The sequence below is a fragment of the Ylistrum balloti genome, unplaced genomic scaffold (assembly GCF_031769215.1).
Source record: "Ylistrum balloti isolate Yb309-2 unplaced genomic scaffold, AGI_CSIRO_Ybal_v1 Utg369972, whole genome shotgun sequence".
Lineage (NCBI taxonomy): Eukaryota > Metazoa > Mollusca > Bivalvia > Pectinida > Pectinidae > Ylistrum > Ylistrum balloti.
In genome coordinates, this window is record NW_026782064.1 from 307,386 (window position 1) to 335,167 (window position 27,782).

The window sequence follows — 27,782 nt, forward strand, 5'->3', positions numbered from 1 at the left end:
GTTTTTGTCAGTAGGAAAACAAGGTTATGAGGAATGTGTATCTATCGCCCGGAATGTGAAACTATTTTTGTATCAGTGGATTGTATCCGGCATTAATAACATCCGGATTGTCTGGATCGTCAGAGTTTTGTACCATAGTTGTATTTATCCAGTTGATGAAGGACGATATCCGAGTATATACTCCAGGAAAGTCGGGATTGGCACATCCCAGACCTATAGACACGATTCCAGCCTGAACCCAATGGTCTCCGTCCTCACAGAACAAAGGTCCTCCCGAGTCTCCCTGTAGTTGTAAACAGTGCACCTTTATTACTTCTACAGGTTTCATTTTTTTGTTCTTGGCGAGATCAAGTTTTAAACTTATTTTCGAATTTTGTGTCGTGTTTTTACATCTTTAAATCAATAAAAACTGCTAGTTTACGTTAGATAAAAATTCCGTTTAAAAGCACGATAAAACTGGTCATTCAAATCGTTTTAAATCGTTTTCATTGAATGATATTTACAGTTATCTTTGACTTAGGCATAACATTAACAAACAACTCAGTAATACATACTTTTGCTTTTATTCATATAAACTACCGATGGAAAAATGTTTTTCTCGAAGTCTGGTCCAAATTATCTGTTTAGACATTCGCAGCGGAAGCGATAGGGTAAATTTTACCAGGGCCTTATGCTGTTCGGGTTTCATTTAAAGTATGTGGTGTAATTATGTCCATTTTTACGAGATTCTAATTTTAGAAGAGAAAACAAAACAAAACAAAAAACACGTGAAGTTTTAAAGGACAAACCTGACACGAGTCACGCCCAGTCTGGCTGGACTCCGTGGCGGCACACAACACCGTGTCGTCAATAGACACGAAGTTTTTCATGACGTGACCCTCGGGTAAAGCCTCATACTTAGCGTTACAGTCAGCTGGAGGGATGATCGGAAGCTGCGCGTGCAGTGGCAGGCGGACTCCCTTTCCATCTAGAATGAAAGAAAAATAAACGTGTTAATCTAATGAGGAAACTCCCTTGTTAAGACAATATATCATTTAGAATCTAGTTCAGATAGTCAACGACAAATAGACTAAAGATAATGTCAAGGTCATATCGAGTGGATGATAGTAGCACTCAGGTAATGTCAAGGTCATACATATAGGACAACAACAAACCTAAGATGATGCCAAGATCAAGCGGAGTGGACAACAACTGACTTCAGATGATATCAAGGTCATTTTGAGTACATCAATAGACTGCATATGATGTGAAGGTCATATTGAAAGGACAACTAAGATGATGTCAAAATCATGTGAAGTGGACAACAACACACTAAAATAATTTCAAGGTCATATTGAGTACATCAATAAGCTTCAGATGATGTCAACAACACACTGAACGGACAAAAAAGGTCATATTCAGTTGACAACAACGAATTTAGACATTATCTAAGTGGACAGTAATGCGCTTCTGATAAAAAAAATATCAAGATCACAATGATGAGACACCAACGGAATTTGGACGACGGTCTTTTAGAGTGGTCAGCTACGGAATAGTCAACATGGACGAAAATAACGTAATATTGCGTTTGTAAATATTTCAAGTGGTCAACACAAAAACACAAAATGTATCAGTAAGTAGCCAGGTAAGTAGCCAGGTAAGTAAGGTCACACAAAGGTCACATGAGTGGTCAATAAAGGTCAACACGACGAGTTGTCTTTACTAATTAGGTTTGAACACAGGTAGTTATGGCCTTTTAGCGTTGTTCAAAACGCAAAACCCCGTTGTACATCGCCTTTTTGCGTTGTAAAATAACACAAAAAATCGGCGAGGTTTCGCGTTGGTTATAACAATCGCGAAAAGGCGGAAAGAAAAAAAGGCGACTAAAGTTACACGAAAAGGCGAGATTTTTTTCGCCTTTCGCACTAGGAATTTAAGGCGAAAAACCGCCATTTGACGTGTTTTCGTGTTAGAAACAACGCGGACGGGCGAACTGGCAGTTATTAGCCACCATGGTAACCCGACAGAACACAACAACACTAAATAAAACTCAACTTCGTTTATATGCCAACCCGTATGTTATTATTTGAATATTTAAAGGTATCGATTTTCCTGGATCGCCATATTAACCAAACGCCACGAGAAAACATTATTGCAAGATTTACAACCACTTGTAATCTCGATACAATGAAAATGGCATGGAAGTTAGAAAGTTACGCTGTTTCAACATACAGTACTTCATACATTAAGAGTCATGCAAATATAATGAAATATCTTGCTTGGTTGTCGACAAATCTCTCAACTTCATTTGACTTCACGTTTGATCGTCCTTTATAAATTTGGTAAGTCGTAACTATATTTCATTCAATCACCAAAAAGAAATGGCGCGGTGACCTTCGTGTTGGACAGTTTTACCTTGAGTGTTCTGTCCCCAACCGGCAGTAACGCATACAGACCCCGGCGGGAAACGATTGGGCAGGACGTTCAGACACACAGGGTTCACGTAATCGGACAAGATGGCAGGTCGGTCTATCTTTAGTAAGGCGATGTCCTGTAATAGCGGTGCGTCCCCTGAATAAAAATGACACAGAAATTCTTAATCAGAAAGCAGACAGGAATTATTTTTGGCAGTATTTGTTTAATTTTCAAGCCGAATGATAACATACTAAATTTATACCCAAAGCACAAGTATACAATGCCAGTTCCAGTGCAAAAAGGGAGTGATAGTTCACAGATAATCGAAAATCAACTAGAAGCAAGCAAAGTCTGATACTTGTACGACTAACTAATGTGAAAGTAACTTCCCCTAAAGAGTTATAGATAAGTTAGATTAGGGAGGACACGCGAAAAGTGCACAGAATTTAGTGACGTATTAATCACACAGAGAAAAATAATCAAATTAATATGTGATGATGAAAAAAATAGGAGGAAAAAAACGTATAGCGTTTTATGTTCGTTTTGTTTGTTTGTTTGTTTTTTTGGGTTTTTTTTTTTTTGTTTTTTTTTTTTTGTTCTTTTTTTGTGTCGAATTTCCGTTATTTTCGTTAAGGTTACATTGCTGATATTGATCTGGCAGATCTAAATTAAAGCAGAAATCCGCCGTAAATTTCTAGTCCTTGTTCTTCAGTGGCTAAATTATGGCACGGCTAAAATGAGGTAATCCGGTTTACATCAAATGACGAAGTTTTCGTATAGCAAAATAACCCCGTTTAAACGGTATGTCAGGTTCAGTGCTGACATCATAATTTCAGAAAGTTTGATACTTACACGAGATTTGGAAGTTGTCCCGTTTGTAGATGTTACTGATACTGAAAGCCTGTTCTGTTCCGTCTCGTCCTGCCTGATTGTGTTCCCCTATCAGAACCTGCCAGTTGGTAGGGTCAGCTAAGCCTGGCCATACTGTGTCGCTAAACACACACACAGACACACTTGATTTAACTTAAAAATAATATTGTCATAATTATTTTACATCTGTTTTTATTTGGAAATGAAAATCTGTCCCTAACTACCAATACAGAAGTATTCAGACACGTGCAATTTTTTATCAAATCCAGCAACAGATTTTACGTAATATGTACTAACTTAAATATATTATGTATGCCTTGTTAATGGTATCATGTAAATACTATCATTTATTGTATTAGAGGAAAAGGCGGTCATAAGTTGAAATAACTTGTGCCTAATCCTCTGCTCAATTTTGGGGCAATAAATACATTTAAATCTAAAAAAAAAAAACCGGATTGAACACAAGCTATTACAATATTGTGTAAACACTGGCACTAAACAAAATAACAATTTCCAATTGTTTTGTTTATAAACAATAATCTGTATTTAAAAAGAAAAACAAACTTCTTCAGTAAAAAGTGAACAGATAATACTGATAACTGTGCGATAATTCTAACGTCCTTAGAGGACAGACACTAATAAATTCGTCTTTTATAAAAATATCCTCTAAATCAGACACGCAATGATAAAATGTAGTATCGGTACTGAACAGGAAAAATTATACCAGCCCTACTGAAAAGTGTTTAAGTACAAAACTGCAACTTCTAAATTACTCCTACAAACATCAAGTTTAATTTGTCCGTTCGGAGTCGGAGCTGCACGTCTTGTGCTGCTCCTTTAAAATGTTTATTACGGTGATCGTTATAATAACTGATGACGGCGGACGTATCTAGGGAAAAAACACACAAAATAAAGAATAAATACGACGATTAGTAAATAAATAACAGAAACCTGCCACTGCTGTTCGCATACGCACATACCGGAAGGAGCTAGAATTATTCTATTAAGATATTGAAACGTTAGATTGAAAATTGGGATGATGAATGGTAAGCGGATGTCGAGATTCACTCTTACACAATACTAGAATGTTTCCATTGGTAATGAAACGCTTCTTGGTTACTGCTATGTTCAGGTCAAATATCATTACCAATACTTTGACGTCAGCATAAACAGAAATAACGTTGAGATACTGAGTTCAAGCGTACTCATAACACAGATGTTGTGTTATATTCTATTTCACTTCAACACGCGTCATCAAAAGGCCATTTCCCTTCAATACATCTTGTTTTTGTCGCGAGATTAGGAAGTAATATAGAATGACACGGATAAATCCCAGCATCGAATTCTTATCTTAATATAGAAACAAAATTCAAAAATAAATTGTTTATGAAAATGGAAATAAGCCTTGCGTGCAAACTGCGGATGATAAATTATTTTTAAATTTAAACATATTGTGCTGAATTTTAAATCTGGCTAAAAAACGAAGCCGCGTCGGGCATTTTTATTAGTATTTACGGAATATTCATAAAAATCTAAATCGTCCCTCAAAGAGCTACCACAGGGAAACCAGACAACACCGAATGGTTCCTACATGAAGCCCTCGGTAACCAGTCGACGTACTGCCAACCACCCTATACTGCCAACCCTCTCTATACTGCCAACCATCCCTATACTGCCAACCTCCCTATACTGTCAACCACCTATATACTGCCAACCCTCTCTACACTGCCAACCATCTCTATACTGCCAACCTCCCTAAACTGCCAACCATCCCTTTACTGCCAACCCTCTCTATACTGCCAACCATCCCTATACTGCCAACCTCCCTATACTGTCAACCATCTATATACTGCCAACCATCTCTATACTGCCAACCTCCCTATACTGCCAACCCTCCCTTTACTGCCAACCATCTCTATACTGCCAACAATCCCTATAGTGTCAACCTCCATATACTGCCAACAATCCCTATAGTGTCAACCATCCCTATACTACAAACAATCCATATACTGCCAACCCTCTCTATACTGCCAACCTCCCTTTACTGCCAATAATCTCTATACTGACAATCCTCTCTATACTGCCAACCTCCCTTTACTGTCAACCTCTCTATACTGCCAACCTTCATATACTGCCAACAATTTCTACACTGCCAACCTCCCTATACTGCCAACAATCCCTATACTGTCAACCCTCTCTATACTACCAACCTCCCTATACTGCCAACAATCCATATAGTGTCAACCATCCCTATACTGCCAACAATCCCTATACTGCTAACCTCTCTATACTGCCAACCGTCCTTATACTGCCAACCCTTATTCAAACATTCAAGGCTTTTTTTTCAGAAAATCTACTCAGACGAGACAACAGTGACACTGCATAAAGAAACCAGTCGTTTCATCCTAGTTATATTTAAATATATACAGTAAAACTGATGTATATGTAAATGTTTAAATGTTCTATCAATACCTGTTTACAAAGTAGAGTAAATATCACCAATACTCACTGACCATAAAGTACCAGCCCTATCTTTACGAAGAACATCAACCTATCGTCCAGTTTTTATGGTTTTATAACCATTTTTCAATGTTTTGCATGCGATTTCAAAAGATTTTGATTTCAAAATTAATTTCTAAGATTGAATATGTTAATCCTCTTGATGATGTATAAAAATCACTGAACCTTAAACTTCACATATTCAACCTATATAGGACATACATGTATTTGTACAGATATATATATATTGCAACATCACTGCTATGTTTTCGTTACATGTCCCATTAAACTAAAACATACAAACATACAAACAGTATTTCCCTTTGGGAATATAGATGCAATTATTATGAAATAACATACTAAACGAAGAATTGTAGAAACTGAGAATTTGATTTTTACATTTTGAGAGAAGTCATGTTTCTATGGCCTCCTATTATTTTTATCTTGATGCACCAATCAAATTGAATGGTGGATCCAGGGCGGAAATGGAGGCCAATGGAAACACGACTTCTCTCCAAAACATTATCCAGATTTTGCAGCCTCTGGTCTTTACATCTCTGACATATAGTCTCGTAAACCAGGAGAAATCCTGAATTGTTACCTTGAGATCTGGATATACAGATTTTTGTGTTGCTGTCGATGAGTTAAGATTCTTGCATTTGTTTTGTTTGTTTGTTCAGTGGCAGCAATTTGGATTAACCATTAACCCTTGGTTAACTCTAACGAACCTCTGAGAACAAATCAACATTTTTTTTGTTTGTTTATTTGTTTCTCTTTCTTGTTTATCCAGTTTCCGAAGATATTAAACTGTAACATCTTAACTTACAAATCTGGATCAACATAAACATAAAAACGATATCAGAACGTCAATATCCGGAATTTAGTAAGAATCAACAAAAGCGAAATTCTTTCATATTTATTTCATGATCCAGGAAGTAAAAAGTATATTCTATGTGTTTGTCAAAAAAAATACTATTTCACCGAACACGTATGGAATGTGATCAAGTGTTGAGCCGGGAGTATCATTTTATAATTGTGATAATGGACGGACGATAATGAATACAGCCACCGGTTTGTGAATTGTAGTCCGACCCGTCCCCAGCCCATTAAGTGGACATGTCTCTATTGCACGTAGATCCCGGTATGTGACTAATTAGTCATTTTCGACGACCCATCATTCATGTTTCCACATCTAAATTGTCTCCCAAAGCGTTCTTCTGCCTAAACATTTGGACAAGGACCAGCACCACTATTTACGTACATCTTATACCATATCAAAGTGCTAACTTTACAAATGAGATGTTCTTCTCATAATTTGAAGATTCATTTAATAGCTGATAGCTGTCAAAGATTTTTTTCAGTGCAATTTACTGTACATATATGATATATTTGGTTACACTGTCAGAAAATTACAATGGCATAATGCCTCCATTTCTCCACACGTTAATTTGCCTCTCGACTATCTAAAACGATATATAAAATTTATCTACCCATCTCTTTGTTAATTTCATGAAAAATAACGCCGACAGCATCTATTGGCAGTATAACGAGGTTTAACTTTTCTTCTGTGCGTGACTTGTGGAGTGCAGCATTGTGTCTGAAAAAAAAACGTTCAATCCGTCGCCTAAAAAGCACATGCGCACTGAGGTCGTGTGATGATCAGTGAGTTAAACAACAGAAAATTTCGTGAAATGAATGCAACCCATCAATACACTTGAGTGATGAACCGTTAATGAAATTACCGGGTAAATTGAGAGAGACGGGACGGACGGACGGACGGACGAACAAATCCTCACGAACTAATGTGGATGTACATATGTACTTACTCGAAGCAATGAGCCGCCGTAATCACCCACTGTGGATGTACGAGAGAGGCGCCACACAGATGTGGAAACCCGGAAGTGTTGGAGAACATGTGGTACCGCAGGAAGTGGAGAGATACCAGCCATGGCCACTCTCCAGGCGCCGCATGGATGCCACCAACCACGCGCTTATGACGTATTTGTCTGCCGCTGTGCAGATTCCTTAGGACATTGTGAAGGTCATATCTGCCGTTATGGAAATGAGTGAGTCCGCACGAAACATGAATCTCTGCGAAACAAAACGGTAGCATCTTGCAATATATACACTTCCTTCGGCATATGTTTAAATTTTATTCATTTAGAAGTTGTGGCAAAGCTTGTTTCTTTAATTCCATTGTAGGCAATGAGTTAGTGATATTCCGGGTTAAGCCAAATGTATCAACGTATTAAAAAAAACAAAAAAACAAAAACATTACACTTAATGCTTCCTATAGCATCTATCTTTTTTAATAAAACTAAATATATCTAATATATATACTTCGTTATATATGAAAAACATTAAATTGATGAACATAAAAATGGTTATTAGTATGATATAAAAATTTCTATATAAATGACAGTAATATGTTTTTCAGGCAGAGAATGCGACACAAATTTGTTTCCACAAGAGAATTTCCCCAACATATATAACAGATATAAATCCTAGAAATTACGAGGGTGAACACCAGATATATAGAAGATCCTTTGACATTCCACTGGCTTAGGCAGACAATTTCTGACGTAATTTCTACACCACAGGGTGACGATTTACGAGTGTAGCGGAATGACTTGTCTAGCACCTGCTAGGTGCCGGATTTACATTGCCAATGTCTTGGATAGTGGATGCTGGGGAAAATATTACCTTCGTTTTCTGTTACAGCTGAAACAGAAACAAACCTAATTCTCATTACTGATACTTCATACAGGTTTAACCGAAAATCCATTAATCCGGCAAATCAATCAATACGGAGTTTTGTTATTACGGATTTCATTTTATACACGATAAATTTTAGTCCTTATCTGTTTGAAACCAGTTTTTGGCATCGAATACCAAGACCATTCAATGGCACACTTCAACATCTTTGTTACTGAGTCGCCATGACTGGCATGCAAAACATCAAAAATGAATGCCGAAAAGAACAAGTCTGAAAGTGACATGGTGTTACGTACCACAGCCCCGGAGCCGCACCACTGGGGCAGTAGCCTGGCCGAGAGGCGTGACCCGTACACACAGGGTTCTGATGGGCCGCAGATGGAGATCCACGTCCACTGGCTCGCCTTCCAAACTCGAGAATACCTGATTTATCAAACCAGTAGGACATAACCCGTAAGTTGTACAGAGATTAAAAAAAAAAAAAAACAAAACAAAACAAAAAACAACGAGCACGTCATGAATTGTGACGTGTTGAATTACTTTAACTCTTGTTAAGATAATCACCACTTTTAAATGAGTTAAGACAGAAAAAAGTCGCTGAATGTAAAATGATGTCTGTAAAAGGACTACAAGAGAGCTTTAATACCAGCTTTTTTTAACAGTGTGCCATGAAACTCTTCGCAGGTAAAGCGATATTCATTATGTAAGCACAGTATTTTCTACGTCTGTTAAATTGTGAAGTGCATGACGTAAAATTCTTCGTGTAAATAAATGTTGATTGCATGTCTAATTGTTCGTCCTAACTGATGATATCGCACCTTTTTTTTTGTCTGACGAAATTATGAGACAAAGTTTTGTAACATGGTTTCACATATATGTCTCTATTGACATTTGCATGTAAACTAGCCGTAACGAAATGCGATTTGACAGATAAATGTCATCTAGCGCGTGCAAATTACAACGTCATTATTGTTGACATGGAAACGGCAACAGCTCACCATAAATGGTTGTCACATTTTACGGATTTACACTGTCGATAATTGATAGTTTATTACAGTTTAAATCAAATTGTAATAGGCATAAAAAGCAAACCGTGCAGGAATACATTTATGGTCTAGTGTGCAATATAATATCTTACCGCAGAGCCTTGTCATTTATGACAGCAATAAATGCCATAACACGACAGTTCAACGCTTAAATGAAAGGTTGACCTTTGTGGTCGATTATCTTGATTCCAAATTTGGGGAGATTATTGATGTACTTAAATGTATTATTGCCCGACCTAACAAAGTGAGGGACACAGCACACCTGTGGTGTCATGGCTATCAGGTTTCTCACCATGGAGTAAATTATAGAAGTACATCAAGCAGGAAGACTAATTGATAATCGCCCAAACCTACAGCTCATGGAACTGAACAGAAAAAAAGGAATATTCAATCTTGTCAATATAGATCCGAATGATCTAGAAATTTATTCAATTATTGAACGTCACTTTAATCATTACTTACCGCTTTAAACGTGTTTTGAAAAAAAACCCGATTGGTGATGATTTTAGATACATTTATATCGGTTAGATACTGTAAAGCATATACACTGTAACCTATAAAAATATACAAATCTAAAATCATCAACGAATGATGTATTATGGGAATGGCAAACAATTAAAGACAACATGCTGTATGTCTATTTATTCAAGCGGAAGTGTCGATAAATCAACTTCCGTTTGACGAAAAAAGAAATGGCCAAACGTTACCTTCATCTTCGAATGAACGTGACATTTTAACATCTTATTTACCTTGGGTTGGTTACCTTCCAGTAGGTCATAGAATGTGACGCACGTGCGGCTGTACGAGATGACGTAACTGCTGTATCCAATTGCAGTTGGGTCTATTCGGATAATGGACACGAGCTTTTCTCCCGTCAGGCGTAGCTGTACCCCACTGTCGCTGGCAGTAGCGTTGAGGCTTTTAAAGCACATAGAGGGTACTTTGGAGGAAAGAGATTTGAATATCAACAAAAAATCTAAAACTATTTCAATCGGGAGCAGGTCTCTCTGCCAACAACATGCTGGTGAAGATCTCCGAATCATTACGAAACGTTGTGTATTACAGAAATAACTCGCTATACTCAGTATATAAAGCTTGGCGTTACATATAGGGTGAGTCGCGATATATTGTGAGAAATACATTTTGTAAATATGACCATGGACCATAAGATATTCCTGTACATCTGATGAAACATAAGAAATGGTTTTGGCGTTTTATTACAGAATGACACATCATTATACGTGTACTTACAGCAGCCAATGAGTTCGACTCTTAATGCCGACGTGTTTCCATGACGCTCCGTTGGGATGAGGCGGACACACTTAGCCACAAACACGTGGTTGAAAACGATGGTGGACACGGAACTAATATCAACGTTAGCGGCAAACACCTACAAGAATATAATTCTAAAGCTCTTTTGAAGAATACACGGGGGTCTTGGGTGTAACTTTAAGGGAAATTACCAATTATCGAAACCTTATTTATCTTCAGAAGTTATTTCCGCAAATCTTAACTGAAGTTTATACCCACCTGTGGAACACCGTTATCTTCAATGGCAAAGTAGTCTCGACAATTTACGCTGTAGTTCACTTTCAGTGATGTCACCCACAAGTGTCTTTCACTGTCCCCTTGTACCTGAAGACCGGTCACTAGCATGTTATTGTTCATTTCAACCTGAAGTCAGAATTAAACAGTGTATAACTGAGAATTATTGTTGTAGTCAATGCTATATTCAAAAGCTTGCTCCCACTATCACGATTTCCTATGTCGACAACATGGGGTTACGAAAAGATGGGAAAGTTCAAAGGTCATCATTATGATTTGACCATGAATATTCATATAACATCTCGTTCTGCAAATAGTATTCCGATATGATCAATGCTCCTAAATATACCTTGTTTGGCCTTTCATTAATACCATGGCGCTCACTTAAAACAGCGTGAAATTACCTTGATTTATGTTGATTTCTATGACGACTATTGTCGATGAAGCAGAGGACGCTTACACCTTTGGAACACCTCTTATTCTCTATGTACCTCTCTAAGTGGCTTTGTACAATCATTTATTTAATACATAGCTTACCCTCGTTTTATCGATGTCGGTATGTCGGTATTGTATAAGTAAACAAACACACTTCCTTAATACATCAATTATGTTTAGTTTCTTAAACACATAAAACAGGTCAAATTCAGATCAGGACAATTCTTCATGGTCAAGTTATTTCGAACACAAAATAAGATCAAAAGAATGATTTACAAGGAGACTCCTGATAGGGTGCAAAGAGAATAAGACCAGATGTTCCGAAAGGGTAAGCGTCTTCTGCTTCATAGACGACACCAGCTATATAAATATTGGCAAATCCAAGTAAATAACACGGAAAACAACAATGGAGTCACCAGGCAAATTAACGAGCAGCTTCATATTACACAAAGAACATCCCAATGATATCCAATCAACTGCATTACCATATGGCTTGGAATGCAGGGATGTTGCTGTCCAGAAATGAAAAAAAATAACAAAAGGGAAATTGAAATCATCACGCTTTTCATACAACTTGGTGGAAATCTATACGCGTTGGTTTCATTACAGGAATATATTCAGATAAGGGGCTGATATGGAAGAGTCTGTTTTGTAACAGTAATTCTAGTGAGTGTATATGATTGACAATGTCAATCATTTTCTTTCTTTTTTTTAAATCAGAACGTCATCAAATTATCTGAGAGTAAAATTAAAGGACATCGTAAGGTCTTTGTGACTTGTTTTGATAAGCTATTCGATTAATTCAGTGTCGTATGAAAACAAAAAAGTAGCCAGGCATAACAGTTCCCTTTCTTACCACCAAACTCGATTGAGATATTGTCAACCAGAAATTCAATTATTATCATGATTCCACCCTCTCTTTGATATATACACGTTTTGTAGGAAGTAAAATACAGTATTGTTCACAACCAAAGCTCTCATAGAGAGAACAAAGGTATTCCTTCGGTTCAGAATTGTGTTTGGTAGTGTACAGAGAGGGATAATCAAATGTTTATTAAGAAAAAAAACTGTTCTAGAAGGTTTGAAGATTGCTGAAACTTTTTTTTCGGGTTCTCCAAAATCCAAACACAATTAATTCTACTTTTTGAGTAAACAGTATCACCATTCGACTAACATTTCTCTTATAGCACTAGGAAAAGAAATAAGAAGTTTTGACAAGTGAAACGTCGTTTGAAGTCTAGGAATCCAGTATAAACGAGGGAAGTCCGTATCCTTTTCTCTAATAAAGCAATCTAAATAGTCACAATACCAAAGGAGTATTAGCTAATATTTCATCTTTGGAAGGAATGGATAATGTGTAGATTGAATTTCCTTCGTTATCGAACAAGCCCAGCTCTTTATATCAGGATCAAGAATAACACATTTGTGTTTTGTTTTCATTTTTGATTTCAAGCTTTTGAAATTGATAAACCGAGAGTATTTTACCAAATCTGAAAGAAAATCCAACGCAGCATGCTCTTTTTTCACACGGAATCCATAATAACTTGAAATTCTCATTCCAATTAATGGGCGAGGTTTCAAAATATTTTAAGTCATTCACGAAAATCTCCTGATTAAATCGTCGGTTACTACATGCCGAGCTGAACCATAGTACAAAGAAATGGAGAACAAGATGAAGGAGAAATAGTCCTTAGATCATTCGCTTGTTTGTAATTGAAAAGTTTGGGTGCATGCAATGAGCTTGGAGTATCTGAACGAAATAATAAGAGTACTTATGAATTTGAAGTATGATCAGATATAAGTTGCGGTTAGTTTTCAATTTAGGTTTACTGCCCGGTGTCCTTGGGTAAGACAATTAACCCCACTTGCACTGGGTAGCGTATGACGGTCCTTCAGTTTGGTGTTCAATGAGAAAGTCATCACCTACTTAATCCGTCCCAAAATGGACTCGGCCGTTCAAGAGGCTAGAAACCGAGCAGGCAACCTTTTAGAATAAGTCTAATTAGAATATTGGACATAGGACATAGCAAAGTGAGAAGTTATGCATATTACTTAAAAGTACTTATATATTGATATGTCATCTTAATTCCTTATAAAACCTGTATACTTAAAGACTGACGTCACACACGTGCGCTTATGACGATAATACCTACCTGTACACTTAAAGACTGACGTCACACGCGTGCGCTTATGACTATAATACCTACCTGTATATTAAAACGCTAACGTCACACGCTTGCATTAATGACGATTATACCTACCTGTAAGCTAAAAGACTGACGTCACACACGTGCACTAATAACGATTATACCTACCTGTATACTTAAAGGCTGACGTCACACACGTGCACTAAGGACGATTTTACCTACCTGTAAGCTGACAGACTGATGTCACACACGTGAATTTATGACATCAATACCTACCTGTAAGCTAAAAGGATGACGCCACACACGTGCATTAACACGTGCATTAATGACGATTATACCTACCTGTAAGCTAAAAGGCTGACGTCACACACGTGCATTAATTATTATACCTACCTGTAAGCTAAAAGGCTGACGTCACACACGTGCATTAACACGTGCATTAATGACGATTATACCTACCTGTACAAATGAAGTTGGTCCCAGTGCCGTTGAATACCAGGACCGCTGACCATTGAGTCGGGCATCCTGTGCGTTGCCTTCAGTAGCCGATAGAGTATAAGGCAGCAAGGTCTGGGAGTTTTCACCTACTCCCAGCGGGGTAGTACATTGGCCGGAGTCTAAAGTCTGAGAAAGAGAGAGAAGAAAAATAAAAATATAGTCAATTATGTCAATATTTCTTTAAATTTCTCTGTTTTAATTTTTGTCGTTAATTGCTATTGTGCGGTTCTGAAATTTATTTTCGCGATAATATTATGTTGCAGTAATATTACGGAAATAACCATGAGTTTGATACGATTGAGGCTGTAGCCTTTATTAATCATGTTGAAACCAAATCTAATATAAATACAAAGAAAACAATGATTAAGTTATGGAACCAGACGCAGTGTTGTTTCAGCCTCTTTCATCGACAGAATTTTTTTTTCTGACTGAAAATAAGTAGGACTGTTATGTTTACGTGTTATAATTAACCTCGTTGTTGATTGTGATGCTCTTATCAGGCGGAGAAACACCTGTATCTCCCCCTTTGATGTACAAGTTTTTACCTGTGTTGTTATCAGGGACGAAACATCCTTATCACAACTCTTACATCACGTGCTGTATATTTTATTGTATATGACTCAGAATTCCTATAAATCACATACAAATTACTGTTAAGATCAGCTATACAACACATATAGAACTCCGGAGCCCCGTATAGGTTATCTGTTAATGTTGGCCCCACGCGACATCCAGATAACGCCAATATTTCGTGTGATTTTAGAGCCAAACCAAAATCATAGATTTTCTTTCGTGTAGTGTTATTGTCGTTTATATTGGGAAATAAATCATTGATTCAGTTATGATTGACAAGAAATATTTGATACTTCTACCTCTGCAAAACAAATTCATGACTTGGTGTCCTTAGTATCTAATATTGCTACACAAGACGGACACATTCGTAAAATTCTTAATCCGAACTCGACAAAATATTCGGTAATCCGTACAAGATGTCAACACGACACATGTTATTACTTTAACAAGTTTGAAAATTCGTTCATCCGAATTGTTCAACGGATATATCAAGCACAGCTGGACTAAAAAAATCACTGCAATTTAAATCAAATTGATTTTTCTGGGTTATTGAACTAAATGTAGTTTCTACTCAAATTTCATAAAAATCTGTCGAAATGATACACCGAGATAACTGATAACATCCTTGATGGTAGTTTTCAGAATTCGTAACAAAAAGCGAGAGGTGGCTGTCTTAATAATTATGGTTACTCGGTAATGAAATACTTGAAAATGCATATTGGGTTCTCTGATGTTATTTTGATCACTAATTCTGATGTATGTAGCAGATATGTTATCGAATTTCTGTATTCGTTTAGTAATATTTCCTGAAAATTTCAATTTCCGCTAAACATTAGAACGCCTTGTCATAAAACACGAACGGAATTTAAAAAAAAAACAACATAAACAGGCACCAAGAAAAGACATGGCGACTAGCCGAGCACGCTCTGACGTATTAAGACAATGAGAGCCGAAACAAAGCATCGTAAAAAATGCTACAACGAATTAGGACGACGTCAACAATAAATTAGCTCGATAAAAAGCACGTGCTCCTGTGGTCAGCGGGAAATTCAAGTAGCTAATTGGCTTCATTAAATGGATCTATCGACAAATGCAAGCGATTGGGAAATGTTTACGACCAAATCATCGGATTTGTAAAATAAAGCATATTGTTTGAATAGGACTTTGAAGCTTTTGTTTGTCTTAAATAACACTATCAGAGATTTATTAGCGTGTTGAAAACCTCAGAATATTATAACAAAAATGGCAACTACCAAAATAGCCGTCTTAATAATTGAAGGTAGAAGCGGTCGTAATTTACAAATTTAATATTGCTTTAAATAATTGAACCATCCAAGTCTGTTTTCTGTTATACGGGCAGGAGATTTCCCCCAGAAATATACAAAAAAAGTTGGCTATTTAAGGCATTTGGTAACGTCTTTTTTCTGAGATTTACAAAAAACCTGATCTAATTTTTGTGATCTACAAACAAGATACTTTTGTCATTTAACACACACCGCCGGATATCTACATATTGGTTAGGTTCTAGCACGCAGTAATTGAAGGCTGAAAATTGGCCTTGTTTCTGTACATACACGACTTAGATGTATTGTGAAGCAAGTGTAGGTCCAATTTGATATAGTTGAGCCATTTTACTAAAAACAGAATACCCTAACCCTAACCTCAAACTATAGTGTAATTGTAACGGAACTTTTTTGTGTTTGAAATGGTAGTTATTGCTACTATAACAAGAAAAACATCGCCCGGAAACCAATCGCGAGAAAAGATATTTTGCATTGAAAAGATATAGAACATTTTGATTTTTGTGTCGTTTTTAGCTGCAGAAATATCAACAATGACGTAAATTTAAATCTAACTAAATAAACAAAACAAATATCAACCTCTGAACTGTCCATTCGGTGTTTTTGTATGTCCAAATGGAACATTATATCTATCTCTACAGCCTGTAGTGAAAACAAACAAAAACAACAAAAAACAAGAACAAAAAAAAAAAAAAAAGTATTCATTTGAACAGAAGATATATGTTTAAACAAATTCCTCTTAATCAAGAAGATCGAGTCATAGAGGTAATTCCATCTAAAACATTTAGGATGAAAGACAAAAAAAATGTTTGTAGATATCACAACCAAGATGACTTGTCTGGTATGAATAACTTACATAAAAAATGGCTTACTGCATTTACAGCATTTGCTGAAGATGTTACTAAAACATGCGTTTTGTGAAATATCGTTCAATTTTGACTTTTAATCAACTCCCAAACAGCCCTTTAAGCCAACTTCGAACATAAATTCTCATTTGTGAAAGTAGAATATCTCATTTTTAAACTTTTAATCTTATGATACTTCAATGCATTTTTCTGAAATAAGTTTCGATGATGATTAATTTGATACTCTGACTTACGAGCGCAACAAAAGCTAATGCTTTTTAGCATTATATCGTTTTAGCGTGATAGTGTCTACGGCAGGTAAATCGGTACAGTTAAATCACTGATACAGTGTTACACAAGAGGTTGGCATTACTCTTCAATGCTAATCCAGTAAAAATTGGATTTCGGGGATTTAGATTTCTCTAGAAATCCTCTTAATACTAAAATTCATGTTATATAAAATATTCGAGGATATGTTGATTTAAATTTCCCACGAAATCAGCTAAAATGAATCCTCCGCTAAACGTATTAATCTCTTTTTGAGATGATTAAGCGTTACAAACAACAGCAACCTTGACGTTTGTCCTATTGTAGTGTTCAACAATCGGTGTTAATCCTGGATTTAGGACACTGCAATGGTAGGCTAGACATAGGCCCGAATGGAGTAAAAGTTGGTCCGGATTTAGGACACTGCAATGGTAGGTTAGACATTGGCCCGAATTGAGTAAAAGTTGGTCCGCATTTAGGACACTGCAATGGTAGGTTAGACAAAGGCCCGGATGGAGTAAAAGTTGGTCCGAATTTAGGACACTGCAATGGTAGGTTAGACAAAGGCCCGAATGGAGTAAAAGTTGGTCCGGATTTAGGACACTGCAATGGTAGGTTAAGTATAGGCCCGAATGGAGTAAAAGTTGGTCCGGATTTAGGACACTGCAATGGTAGGTTAAGTATAGGCCCGAATGGAGTAAAAGTTGGTTCGGATTTAGGACACTGCAATGGTAGGTTAGACATAGGCCCGAATGGAGTAAAAGTTGGTCCGGATTTAGGACACTGCAATGGTAGGTTAAGTATAGGCCCGAATGGAGTAAAAGTTGGTCCGGATTTAGGACACTGCAATGGTAGGTTAAGTATAGGCCCGAATGGAGTAAAAGTTGGTCCGAATTTAGGACACTGCAATGGTAGGTTAGACAAAGGCCCGAATGGAGCAAAAGTTGGTCCGCATTTAGGACACTGCAATGGTAGGTTAAGTATAGGCCCGAATGGAGTAAAAGTTGGTCCGGATTTAGGACACTGCAATGGTAGGTTAAGTATAGGCCCGAATGGAGTAAAAGTTGGTTCGGATTTAGGACACTGCAATGGTAGGTTAGACATAGGCCCGAATGGAGCAAAAGTTGGTCCGGATTAAGGACACTGCAATGGTAGGTCAGACAAAGGCCCGAATGGAGTAAAAGTTGGTCCGGATTTAGGACACTGCAATGGTAGGTTAGACAAAGGCCCGAATTGATTAAAAGTTGGTCCGCATTTAGGACACTGCAATGGTAAGTTAGACAAAGGCCCGAATGCAGCAAAAGTTGGTCCGCATTTAGGACACTGCAATGGTAGGTCAGACAAAGGCCCGAATGGAGTAAAAGTTGGTTCGGATTTAGGACACTGCAATGGTAGGTTAGACATAGGCCCGAATGGAGTAAACGTTGGTTCGGATTTAGGACACTGCAATGGTAGGTTAGACATAGGCCCGAATGGAGCAAAAGTTGGTCCGGATTAAGGACACTGCAATGGTTGGTTAGACATAGGCCCGAATGGAGTAAAAGTTGGTTCGGATTTAGGACACTGCAATGGTAGGTTAGACATAGGCCCGAATGGAGTAAACGTTGGTCCGGATTAAGGACACTGCAATGGTAGGTCAGACAAAGGCCCGAATGGAGTAAAAGTTGGTCCGGATTTAGGACACTGCAATGGTAGGTTAGACAAAGGCCCGAATTGATTAAAAGTTGGTCCGCATTTAGGACACTGCAATGGTAAGTTAGACAAAGGCCCGAATGCAGCAAAAGTTGGTCCGCATTTAGGACACTGCAATGGTAGGTCAGACAAAGGCCCGAATGGAGTAAAAGTTGGTTCGGATTTAGGACACTGCAATGGTAGGTTAGACATAGGCCCGAATGGAGTAAACGTTGGTTCGGATTTAGGACACTGCAATGGTAGGTTAGACATAGGCCCGAATGGAGCAAAAGTTGGTCCGGATTAAGGACACTGCAATGGTTGGTTAGACATAGGCCCGAATGGAGTAAAAGTTGGTTCGGATTTAGGACACTGCAATGGTAGGTTAGACATAGGCCCGAATGGAGCAAAAGTTGGTCCGCATTTAGGACACTGCAATGGTAGGTTAGACAAAGGCCCGAATGGAGTAAACGTTGGTTCGGATTTAGGACACTGCAATGGTAGGTCAGACATAGGCCCGAATGGAGTAAACGTTGGTCCGGATTTAGGACACTGCAATGGTAGGTTAGACATAGGCCCGAATGGAGCAAAAGTTGGTCCGGATTTAGGACACTGCAATGGTAGGTCAGACAAAGGCCCGAATGGAGTAAAAGTTGGTTCAATATTAGGACACTACAATGGTAGGTTAGACATAGGCCCGAATGGAGTAAAAGGTGGTCCGGATTTAGGACACTGCAATGGTAGGTTAGACATAGGCCCGAATGGAGTAAAAGTTGGTCCGGATTTAGGACACTGCAATGGTTGGTTAGACATAGGCCCGAATGGAGTAAAAGTTGGTTCGGATTTAGGACACTGCAATGGTAGGTTAGACATAGGCCCGAATGGAGTAAACGTTGGTTCGGATTTAGGACACTGCAATGGTAGGTTAGACATAGGCCCAAATGGAGTAAAAGTTGGTCCGGATTTAGGAATTGCAATTGTAGGTTCAGCATAGGCCCGAATGGAGAAAAAGTTGGTCCGGATTTAGGAATTGCAATTGTAGGTTAGACAAAGGCACGAATTGAGTAAAAGTTGGTCCGGATTTAGGACACCAAATTGAGTAAAAGTTTGCGCGGATTTGGGACACTGCAACTTTAGCGTTAAACTATAGTGTCGGCAAATGATATTTGTTTTAAACGATGAGAGCAAATTTCATACCTACGAATTAACATTCCAACGTCATATCTGGAACACGTCAATTAAAAGTAACAATGGATACAAGAAACACCCCGTGTACAATGGACAGGACATGTTGTTTTCTACGTCAGCAGGCATCGTCTCGCCTAGTTATAAAATAAAGAACAAAACGTTGTGAAGTCCATAGAACACTTTATGGAGAGGTGTGGAATGGACCAGGGTGGGGCAAGGGGAGAGTTGACTCTGTAAGGAATGTCAGAGATTCTAAATGAAGCCTGGAGGAATGATCGAGGAGGGAAATTTAATAATCAGTCACGGATAAAGGATGTTAGCCCTGATTTAGTACCGAAAGGAAGATATGATGCTGGCCCTGATTTAGTACCGAAAGGAAGATATAATGCTGGCCCTGATTTAGTACCGAAAGGAAGATATAATGCTGGCCCTGATTTAGTACCGAAAGGAAGACATGATGCTGGCCCTGATTTAGTACCGAAAGGAAGACATGATGCTGGCCCTGATTTAGTACCGAAAGGAAGACATGATGCTGGCCCTGATTTAGTACCGAAAGGAAGACATAATGCTGGCCCTGATTTAGTACCGAAAGGAAGATATGATGCTGGCCCTGATTTAGTACCGAAAGGAAGATATGATGCTGGCCCTGATTTAGTACCGAAAGGAAGATATGATGCTGGCCCTGATTTAGTACCGAAAGGAAGACATGATGCTGGCCCTGATTTAGTACCGAAAGGAAGATATAATGCTGGCCCTGATTTAGTACCGAAAGGAAGATATAATGCTGGCCCTGATTTAGTACCGAACAAGAAGACATGATGCTGGCCCTGATTTAGTACGGAACAAGAAGACATGATGCTGGCCCTGATTTAGTACCGAACAAGAAGACATGATGCTGGCCCTGATTTAGTACCGAACAAGAAGACATGATGCTGGCCCTGATTTAGTACCGAACAAGAAGACATGATGCTGGCCCTGATTTAGTACCGAACAAGAAGACATGATGCTGGCCCTGATTTAGTACAGAACAAGAAGACATGATGCTGGTCCTGATTTAGTACCGAACAAGAAGACATGATGCTGGCCCTGATTTAGTACGGAACAAGAAGACATGATGCTGGCCCTGATTTAGTACCGAACAGGAAGACATGATGCTGGCCCTGATTTAGTACCGAACAAGAAGACATGATGCTGGCCCTGATTTAGTACCGAACAAGAAGACATGATGCTGGCCCTGATTTAGTACCGAACAAGAAGATATGATGCTGGTCCTGATTTAGTACCGAACAAGAAGACATGATGCTGGCCCTGATTTAGTACGGAACAAGAAGACATGATGCTGGCCCTGATTTAGTACCGAACAAGAAGACATGATGCTGGCCCTGATTTAGTACCGAACAAGAAGACATGATGCTGGCCCTGATTTAGTACCGAACAAGAAGACATGATGCTGGCCCTGATTTAGTACGGAACAAGAAGACATGATGCTGGCCCTGATTTAGTACGGAACAAGAAGACATGATGCTGGCCCTGATTTAGTACCGAAAGGAAGACATGATGCTGGCCCTGATTTAGTACCGAACAAGAAGACATGATGCTGGCCCTGATTTAGTACCGAACAAGAAGACATGATGCTGGCCCTGATTTAGTACCGAACAAGAAGACATGATGCTGGCCCTGATTTAGTACCGAACAGGAAGACATGATGTTAGCCCTGATTTAGTACCGAAAGGAAGATATGATGCTGGCCCTGATTTAGTACCGAAAGGAAGATATGATGCTGGCCCTGATTTAGTACCGAACAAGAAGACATGATGCTGGCCCTGATTTAGTACGGAACAAGAAGACATTATGCTGGCCCTGATTTAGTACGGAACAAGAAGACATGACATTATGCTGGCCCTGATTTAGTACGGAACAAGAAGACATGATGCTGGCCCTGATTTAGTACCGAAAGGAAGATATGATGCTGGCCCTGATTTAGTACCGAACAAGAAGACATGATGCTGGCCCTGATTTAGTACCGAACAAGAAGACATGATGCTGGCCCTGATTTAGTACGGAACAAGAAGACATGATGCTGGCCCTGATTTAGTACCGAAAGGAAGATATGATGCTGGCCCTGATTTAGTACGGAACAAGAAGACATGATGCTGGCCCTGATTTAGTACCGAACAAGAAGACATGATGCTGGTCCTGATTTAGTACCGAACAAGAAGACATGATGCTGGCCCTGATTTAGTACCGAACAGGAAGACATGATGTTAGCCCTGATTTAGTACCGAACAAGAAGACATGATGCTGGCCCTGATTTAGTACCGAACAAGAAGACATGATGCTGGCCCTGATTTTAGACATGATGCTGGCCCGAACAAGAAGACATGATGCTGGGAACAAGAAGACATGATGCTGGCCCTGATTTAGTACGGAACAAGAAGACATGATGCTGGCCCTGATTTAGTACCGAACAAGAAGACATGATGCTGGCCCTGATTTAGTACGGAACAAGAAGACATGATGCTGGCCCTGATTTAGTACCGAACAAGAAGACATGATGCTGGCCCTGATTTAGTACCGAACAAGAAGACATGATGCTGGCCCTGATTTAGTACCGAACAAGAAGACATGATGCTGGCCCTGATTTAGTACCGAACAAGAAGACATGATGCTGGCCCTGATTTAGTACCGAACAAGAAGACATGATGCTGGCCCTGATTTAGTACCGAACAAGAAGACATGATGCTGGCCCTGATTTAGTACCGAACAAGAAGATGCTGGCCCTGATGCTGACATGATGCTGGTCCTGCCAAGAAGACATGATGCTGGCCCTGATTTAGTACCGAAATGAAGATATGATGCTGGCCCTGATTTAGTACCGAACAAGAAGACATGATGCTGGCCCTGATTTAGTACCGAACAAGAAGACCTGATTTAGTACCGAACAAGAAGACATGATGCTGGCCCTGATTTAGTACCGAACAAGAAGACATGATGCTGGCCCTGATTTAGTACCGAACAAGAAGACATGATGCTGGCCCTGATTTAGTACCGAACAAGAAGACATGATGCTGGCCCTGATTTAGTACGGAACAAGAAGACATGATGCTGGCCCTGATTTAGTACGGAACAAGAAGACATGATGCTGGCCCTGATTTAGTACGGAACAAGAAGACATGGTGCTCGCCCTGACTCAATACTCGACAGCACACAAACACTAGAAGTTAGCCTCGAACTAGTACGCATTAGTGGGGCACTTGACCAAGGTTCCGGTTTAGGACAAATAAGAGAAGAAATTCATCCTGATGTAGAACAGATGTATATGCATTTTGTCTTCTCTATACGTTTGCTGACTCTCATTTAGTACACAGCAATCAGCATTATACGTTGGCCCTGAATCGGTACAAATTAATGGTGACTTTAAATACTGGCTTGAGTTTACTCGAAAGCCATTTTACCGCGTTTAAGCTACATTTATCTTAATTTGGTTGAATTAAGACTGAGAATTTTGGCCCCGAGTACAAATTAACACGCAATGGATGAAGGTCCGTTCAAACATGACTGGATTATGTATAAATGAAGCATGGTTCGATATTTACCAAGATTAAATTCACAAAAATTGGGACAAAAAATAAATAAGTTAAATAAAACATACTTTACTTTGCTCATATTTTGGACAAAAAGATTAGATCCGGATACTAGCCAATATTCAGATATCTATCAGGGTTTCGATCAGAGTTGAACGTAAGAAATTATATATCTAGAGATTTGCCCAGATATATTCAAATATTAGTCCGGATTGAGTACATGAGAAATGGCATCCTGCTATTTGCCAGGACTGAGTACGATTGAACTTGTATATTTATATATTGTTCCAGAATACACACGATATCATATCTCTAGATATTGGCCCGGATTAAACACACGACATCATCTCTCTAGATATTGGCCCGGATTAAACACACGACATCATCTCTCTAGATATTGGCCCGGATTAAACACACGACATCATATCTCTAGATATTGGCCCGGATTAAACACACGACATCATCTCTCTAGATATTGGCCCGGATTAAACACACGATACCATATCTCTAGATATTGGCCCGGATTAAACACACGATATCATATCTCTAGATATTGGCCCGGATTAAACACACGACATCATATCTCTAGATATTGGCCCGGATTAAACACACGACATCATATCTCTAGATATTGGCCCGGATTAAACACACGACATCATATCTCTAAATATTGGCCCGGATTAAACACACGACATCATATCTCTAGATATTGGCCCGGATTAAACACACGACATCATATCTCTAGATATTGGCCCGGATTAAACACACGACATCATATCTCTAGATATTGGCCCGGATTAAACACACGACATCATATCTCTTGATATTGGCCCGGATTAAACACACGACATCATATCTCTAGATATTGGCCCGGATTAATCACACGACATCATATCTCTAAATACTGACCCGGATTAAGAATACAAACTGAATTTATATTCAGATATTGTCCCGTATTTAAGCACACAGATAATTAAAATCCGCCGCCAATAATTTCTCGGTTAATACGGTACGTGCATTACGAATTCACCACGTGATGTTTAGATTTCCGAGGATTTGTCGAAACACCTCAAATATCGATATTGTAAAACTTGTTTGGCGAAACACCTAAGATATCGATATTGTAAAACTTGTTTGGCGAAACACCTCAAATATCGATATTGTAAAAGCTTTTTTGGAGATTAATCTCTGAGAGTGACATGCTGTGTTGAGCCTTCGTCCTGTACGTTTAGTGTAAACATATTTTATTTGGAAAATTCAAAAGGAATTGGACAGTTCTATAGTATGAGCGTGTTTTAGTACAACGGTTCATCTAGATTCCGCGGATGTCGTCATGAGATATTCTTATGTTGAAAAATGAAAATTAATAAACCCGCGTGACCTTTAACTCACACTGGTTAAATAGTTTGTTTATTCGCACGGACGCTTATTAGTTGGTGGCTACCTCGCTGAACAACGTACAGGAGGCCCGTCGCATTATCTCCACAGCGACTGGGGTGAAGAGTCTAGTCAAAATACGCAACAATGATAGCAAGGACCTGGCCGTTTCCCAGGGATGGAGCGCCAAACCACACACATAGAATTTTCATCTACCCAAGTTTTAATGCATAATAATACGCAAATGGATCGGACGTAAGTTATCAATGTCCTCTCGATAGGCAGATGACAATATATGCTAACCCGTATTTAGTAAAATAAGAAACAAGGCTGTCTTGAAATGAAACATCTATGTTATGTATTTCAACGCTTTTGGAAACCTAAAGTGTGTACATTCAGTAAATATAACGAATTACACACCAAATTGGTTTGAAAGAATTGTATTGATATGTTTAAAGTAGAATATATCGTAATAAGGCACCTGTTTACCAATATATACTGTACCGTGACCTTTCACTAAAACATACAAGTTCGCGGAAACGTTTAGCAACCTTATTTGTTGTAAGATCCGCGATAAAATAAATCTATTTTTAGTAACCGCTGATTGTATGATCTCCCTACAGGAAGCATGCCAAGAAAACACGTGAGTTTTTTAACTTACTACCTACCGACGAGAAGGCCAGTTCAGAGCTTATGATAGAAAATTGTGTTTAACTATCTGTCACAGGTATTTGTTATTAACCGGAAGTACCGGTCTACTGTCACAGACAAGTTACGTAGGGATATTGACCGACCTTATGTTCTTACACAAACATACATACGCGCGTGTTTGTTTTGCTAATTGATGTTTTGGTAAAGGATCGGAGAAGACAACAAATCCGATATTTTGTTTATTTATCAACACCATTATTTACTTACGATATGTAAATGAACTTCTGACAGCTGTATCAATTACAGACATATACTGATAACAAAGAGTTAGAGAGTGACGATAGCCAATTTATCAGTTACATAAATAGTGTTATTGATACTTGTTATCCGGCGAAAGAATAGAATTTCCAACTGAAGCCATTCGAGATGTATTAAACGTCCCACCATTGTTTTCTTCTTTTATGTTCGCTTATGATAACTAATATAAGATAGATTCGTTTCACAAATTTTTGAAAGTTCAACCAGATTTCATTTGTGGCTTTATCTCCCTGTGCACATTTTGATGCAGCTCAGAGTAGTAGCTGAGTGAAACCCCACTGAACAACATTTGAGAGGCCCGTCGCATGCTATCTACAGAAATTAAGGTAACGTACATTGCTTAAAGATATAAAACGGACTTTAAATGAGAAAGGATACAAGAAAAAATGTAAGCCTTCGGAAATTTCTGTCATAGTTCAATTGCATGACGACATAGAGATCCCATAAACATCACATTAACATACTAATAGCTTATATTTATGTTATAGTTATGTGGCTACATTATTGATGACGATGAACCAACCGGTCGATTAAGATATCAAATTACATACTGCAATTTGTTTGATGAAGGTTAAAGACTACTTATAGTATTATACATATCGAACCAAACTGGATCTGCTATATGTGCCTTTTCATGCAAAATACAACTCCCTAAAAAGGGGGAAAACAAAACAAAAAAAACAAAAAACAAAAGGCAAACAAAACAAAAATCAAGAAAAAGAATACACTGAGGTTAAATAATTAACATCTATACATGACATTGAGAAGACTGTAAATGCCGTTTCCTGTTGATAATGATTGTGTCGTGATTATAACCTACGAGTCTCCAGTACGTAATGCTGTCACGATTTTTTTATCTCTTTTTTTTAATTTATGTATTGTTTTGATTTTTGTGATAAATCATATTGAATCTGGGTACAAAACCAAACGTTTAGATACATAGCAAGGTGTGGTGTTTGCATGTAAAGCTGTGACATTTATATTGAGTGTAAATGTAATATGAAGACAGTATAATGATTTACATTTCGCTTGATATGTTCGCCTGCTTTGGGAAATGCGTGTCCGGGTTATAAAATTTCAGCTAGATGACGGCATTTTGTTGCAATGTATGTGAAACAAAACCAACCAAAAGAAAAATAAATAAATGAATAAGCATGTTTTTTGTGTATTTCCGTTTATACGAATTATTCTTAATGCAGGTATCACGAGTCAATAGTCGCCGCAAAGTTAAACTGGAAATTAAGCGTGCGCGAAGTTAAACAATTTGTGTAAAATTCATTCTTCCTCATGATTATATGCCATTTATGTTATTATTTCACACTCAATAAAATTACATGGTAGACCTATCACTCGCTAAATCACTAATCATATCATCAACTTCCTTCCTACTCTATCAGAGTAATTCGCGTGGACGTTTATTGTATTCGTGTCTGTACATACGATAAAAGTTTTAGAACCAGACATTTCTTCACCTACACGAAACCAGATCCATTTTCTGTTTACTTCTTGATAAACACAAATCAATCACACAAATAAGATTTCGAAATAAAATTTGTTACAAATTTCCTATGTTAAAGAAAACCGAAGTCAATGACTATTTCCAACTTTTAATGCCAAATTATTTTTATTTACAGCAGATATCTAACTAACATGGCTTTAAAAGCTCATTAGCATTACATCTATGTTGTTGATAAAGAGTGGCAAATACAAAATCTGAATATATGTAATAAATAAGTAAAAGTGAGAAGATGAGACTCACCTGTCCCTGCGAAATGGACAATCTGTGAAAGATTACATTGATAGTAAAAACACCAGTCCATATTGTTCTGATAAAAGATCTTTCCCAAGACATATCCAT

General features: G+C 38.2%; 1 protein-coding gene across 1 annotated transcript; it reads right to left on the reverse strand.

The window, feature by feature from the left end:
* Positions 1-61: 61 nt before the first annotated feature.
* LOC132547704 (uncharacterized) lies at positions 62-27,782 on the reverse strand. Its single transcript, XM_060211507.1, has 12 exons — positions 27,684-27,782; positions 14,111-14,275; positions 11,055-11,198; positions 10,776-10,914; positions 10,274-10,464; positions 8,775-8,901; positions 8,467-8,484; positions 7,590-7,854; positions 3,247-3,386; positions 2,395-2,550; positions 789-967; positions 62-283 (listed from the first exon to the last, which is right to left on the reverse strand). Exons 1-12 carry the CDS (start codon positions 27,780-27,782, stop codon positions 62-64), a joined length of 1,845 nt encoding a protein of 614 aa, XP_060067490.1.